Source organism: Podarcis bocagei, assembly GCF_964188305.1.
Source record: "Podarcis bocagei genome assembly, chromosome: W".
Taxonomy (NCBI): Eukaryota; Metazoa; Chordata; class Lepidosauria; order Squamata; family Lacertidae; genus Podarcis; species Podarcis bocagei.
The window spans coordinates 30,153,038-30,156,962 of NC_138131.1; the positions used below are offsets into that span (position 1 = coordinate 30,153,038).

Consider the following 3,925-nt stretch of genomic DNA (forward strand, 5'->3'; position numbering starts at 1 on the left):
AATGGGTGTGTAGAAAGCAGGGAGTACCTGCGCCTTGTTAAAGTCTGCCTGCCACAAAGACTTCAGAAGAGGTCTCAACTGCGAAGCCCCAACACTCGCAGCAGCAGCAGTTCTAGAAACCCCGTCAAGGGAGGGGAAGTCTCTCTCTCTCTCTCTCTCTCTCTCTCTCTCTCTCTCTCTCTCTCTCTGCCTTCCAAATTCCCATCTCTTAAATGGTCCTTGCGACGAACGGGCTGTGGGTGTGCAAATGAGCACTTTAACGTGAAGAGGGCGAAGGAACCTCCTCCAGGGCAGTTTATGCTGGACGCTTGTCTAAGGCTGCTTGTCTAAGGCTGAGGAACTCCTTCGCTCACACGAAGGCGCAGCCAGAATGCCCGAGGAGGCAGGCGCGCGCACCTCCGACGATCCGCGATCTGCTGGAGAGCTCACGGCGCCGTCCCGGGAGCGCAGCTTTCTCCCCACGAGGAGGATCCCTGCTTACTGGCCACAAGCCCGCGAAGTCTCAGCAGGGACGGCTGGGCGGTTTCTAGCCGGCAGCCTTTCCACCAGCCGGGCTGCCAGGCAAAGCGCTCGGCGGCGAAGTAGTAGACGAGCGGGTCGAGGCAGGCGTTGAGGCTGGTGAGGGCCATGGTGAGCCGGCGGGCCAGGTAGGTGGCGCGAAGGAGCGGGCAGCCGCCCAGCACGCCGGCGCGACCCAGCGTGTGCACCACTTGCCCCAGGTGAGACGGCGCGAAGCAGACCAGGAAGACGCCCAGCACCACCAGCACCGTGCGCAGCGCCTTGCGCCGCACCGCTCGCGAGCCGGGCTGCATCCCCGGAGCGGCCAGCAGCCGCCAGGCAAGGAGCGGGTAGCAGATGCCGATGAGGAAGAGCGGCAGCAGGAAGCCCACGGCAGCGGCCAAGAGGCTGACGGAGGAGATGCGCCCCCGCCAGGAGCTGGAGGAGAAGTTCTCCAGGCAAGCGGTGCGGCCGTCGGGGAAGCGGAGCGCCAGGTACAGGGCGGCGGCGACGAGCAGCGCCCACACCCCGACGGCGGCCGCCACCCGGTAGCGCAGCTGCCGGAGCCGGAGGTGGCGCAGCGGGTGCACCACGGCCACGTAGCGCTCCAGGCAGATGCAGGCCAGGAAGAGGGAGCTGCCGTACAGGTTGGCGAAGAAGAGGCCGCCGGTGACCTTGCACCGCGCCTCGCCGAAGACCCAGTCGTTGCGCAGCGCGTGGTAGGCAATGCGGAAGGGCAGCGTCAGCACGAAGAGCAGGTCGAGGGCGGCCAGGTTCACCAGGAAGACGTTGGCGGGCTCCGTGGCCGACTTGGTGCGGAAGAAGTAGCCCAGGACGAAGAGGTTCCCCACCAGGCCCAGGGCGAAGACCAGGCTGTAGACCACGGGGAAGAGCAGGTCCTGGAAGTCGGCGCTCTCCAAGCAGCCGGAGGTGGGGCTGTTGCTGCTGCTGTTCCACGCGGAGCCACCGGAAAGCGGCACGGAGAGGTTCTTCGGCGGCCGCTGGGAAAAAACGAAAGAAAACCGCTTATTCATTCATTCACCCTTCATCCGTCTTGCTCAGGGCGGTTCACAAAATAAAAATGAAATATAAAAAACACAAAATACATAACAAAAATTAAAACAAAAACAAACCAAGACTCTCCCACTCCCTCGACACATTGGAAAGGCCAAGCACGCACTCGGCGGCCTGTTCGCGGGGCTTGTTCCGCGGCTCTCCTAGGCTCACACTTCTCCCACCCACCCTAGAGCTACTGAGCAGCTCCCAAGCAAGGAGCCACCCAGAGAGCAACCGCCTCTTGTCCCCTCTCTGTCCAATGTAGCCCTCAATCTGGAGAAACCTTCAGCTGCGGGGAGCCAGCAGAGAGTGCTCTTTCCTGTGCACTGGGGTGATGGTGCCCTGACATTTTGCCTGCTGCAACCTCCTTTCCCCTCTTTTAGATGGCTCTTTGTTTATCGTTTTTCAGCCCCGCTTTGCCTGGTTCTTAGCTCTCCCCCCCCCCCCCCAATTTTAGATAACCTCCAAGCCTTTCGAAATATTTGACAATCTTGACTCTCCTTTTTAACCTGAACCCCTTTCTTAGGATTCTGCGGTGCTTGGAGATGCTCTGTCCATGGCTGCTTGGCCATGATGGCTATGCTCTACCTAAATAGCTTGAGGCAAGAATGCTTCCGAATCCCAGTTCCCGGGAAGCGCAAGAGAGGAGAATGCGCTTGGGCCTGAATCCGGCTCGCAGGTTTTCTTTTGGGGTATCTGGTTGGCGGCTCTTCTGTCCTAGATTGCCCCTACTTAAATCCTGACATCTCCGCATTTCGCCCAGTTGAGACTGGGGGCGGGGGGGGGGGGAGGCCGTGGTCTTCTTCCTGCAGAGGACGCTCTCTCTCTCTCTCTCTCTCTCGGGGCTCACAGGCAGTCCCTCCCTCCGCGGAGGCAGGTGGAGCTATGGCTGAGCCCCTTGGAAAGGAGGCGGGGAGGGGGCGAGAGGTGGGCAGGTGGGAGGGAGCGCGGGCCGTCGAGGGGGTGGGACTGCCTTTCTTCCCCCCTCCCGGCTGTCCAGGGTGCTGATGACCCTCCTGGAGGTTCTCGCTTCCTAGAAAGCCGTCTCCGCCGCCCTCCCCCAAGCCCCTGGAGCAGAGTTGACGCCTTCCTCCCCATGGGACCCAGGAGTCCTGCCGTCGGGGCCAAACGAGTCCTGCCGCCCTCTCCCTGCCTCACCTTGGCTCCCAGCCAAGCAACCGACGCCCCCAGCCCCACTGCCTCCTACCTCCAGGACCTCCATGTGGGTCTCTGTCCGCCTGCCTGCCCTGCCCTGCCCGGCGGCTGCTGCTGCTGCTGCTGCTGCAGTGCTACCCGGCAACTCTAGTCCCCCTTGCGCAACCTCAACCCCTCCAGGCACATTCCGGGAAGGTTCGCCTCGGACCCACTTCCTCCCCCCGCCCTCCGGCGTCTCCGGCTGGGGAAAAACTACAAGCCGCGTCTCTCGCCAGCCCCTTCCCTCTTCCCTGCATGGGAGGAGAAGCCCCATAACTGCTATTGATTCTGCGATTTATGTTGTGTTTGTCTGTCTCTGGAAGGTGAAGAACTTAGTGAAAATAAAACTGCTGCTATCAGTTCCTTGTACCAATATATGGTGCCACCGCTTCTGGAATGCTGTGTGCAGTGCCGGTCGGCTTACCTCAGAAAGGATACTGTATTGCATAGTTGGAAAATGGTCAGAAAAGGGCCACCAAAATGATAAAGTGGAGGAGAAGGCTTCCCTATGAAGAAAGGTTGCAGCGTCTGGGACTTTTTAGTTTTTTGAAGTCAGTTTTTTAAATTAAACTTTATACAGTATACATATATTCAAGATTCCAAATTTGTTTTACATTTCTCTTTAAACTTTGACTTCCCACCGTTCCCTCCATGATGTTCTTAATCCCATCCCATTTACATAACGCATTCTAATAAACATTTATGCTAAAACGTATTTCGTATATTATCAATCGTCAATCGCTGCTCATATTTCAAATCCTGCTTACGATTTCATCTGCTTATTTTTTCAGATATTTCCAAAAGGGCTTCCATTCTTCATGACTAGTCCCTCATGTTGCTTTCTTGGTTTTGCTGTTAGTTTCGCCAGCTCCGCATAGGGATTTTTTAGTTTAAAGAACATTCAAGTAAGAGGCGACAGGACAGAAGTTTATAAAATTATGCATGGCATGGAGACATGGGCATAGCCAGGCTTTTGATGGGGGGCAGGCTTCTGCTGGGGGGGGGGAGAGAGAACCTCGGGTAATGCTTTTCGATAATATTTGAGGAATGGGGGGGGGGGCTCTCCTTGGCTACGCCCAGGCATGGAGAAAGTGGAAAGTTTTTCTCCCTCTCTCGTGACCCTGGAATACAGGGGCATCCGTCCAATGAAGATGTCTTCTAAAAGTCTGGTAGTTGG

The 3,925-nt window shown here is 57.6% G+C and overlaps 1 protein-coding gene across 1 annotated transcript; it reads right to left on the reverse strand.

The window, feature by feature from the left end:
- Positions 1-425: 425 nt before the first annotated feature.
- LOC308578067 (lysophosphatidic acid receptor 6-like) lies at positions 426-2,776 on the reverse strand (the record flags this gene model as incomplete). Its single annotated transcript, XM_081178351.1, has 2 exons — positions 426-1,499; positions 2,762-2,776. The coding sequence occupies 2 exons, from the start codon at positions 2,774-2,776 to the stop codon at positions 426-428; spliced, it is 1,089 nt and encodes a 362-aa protein (XP_081034477.1).
- Between the last annotated feature and the right edge of the window lie 1,149 nt (positions 2,777-3,925).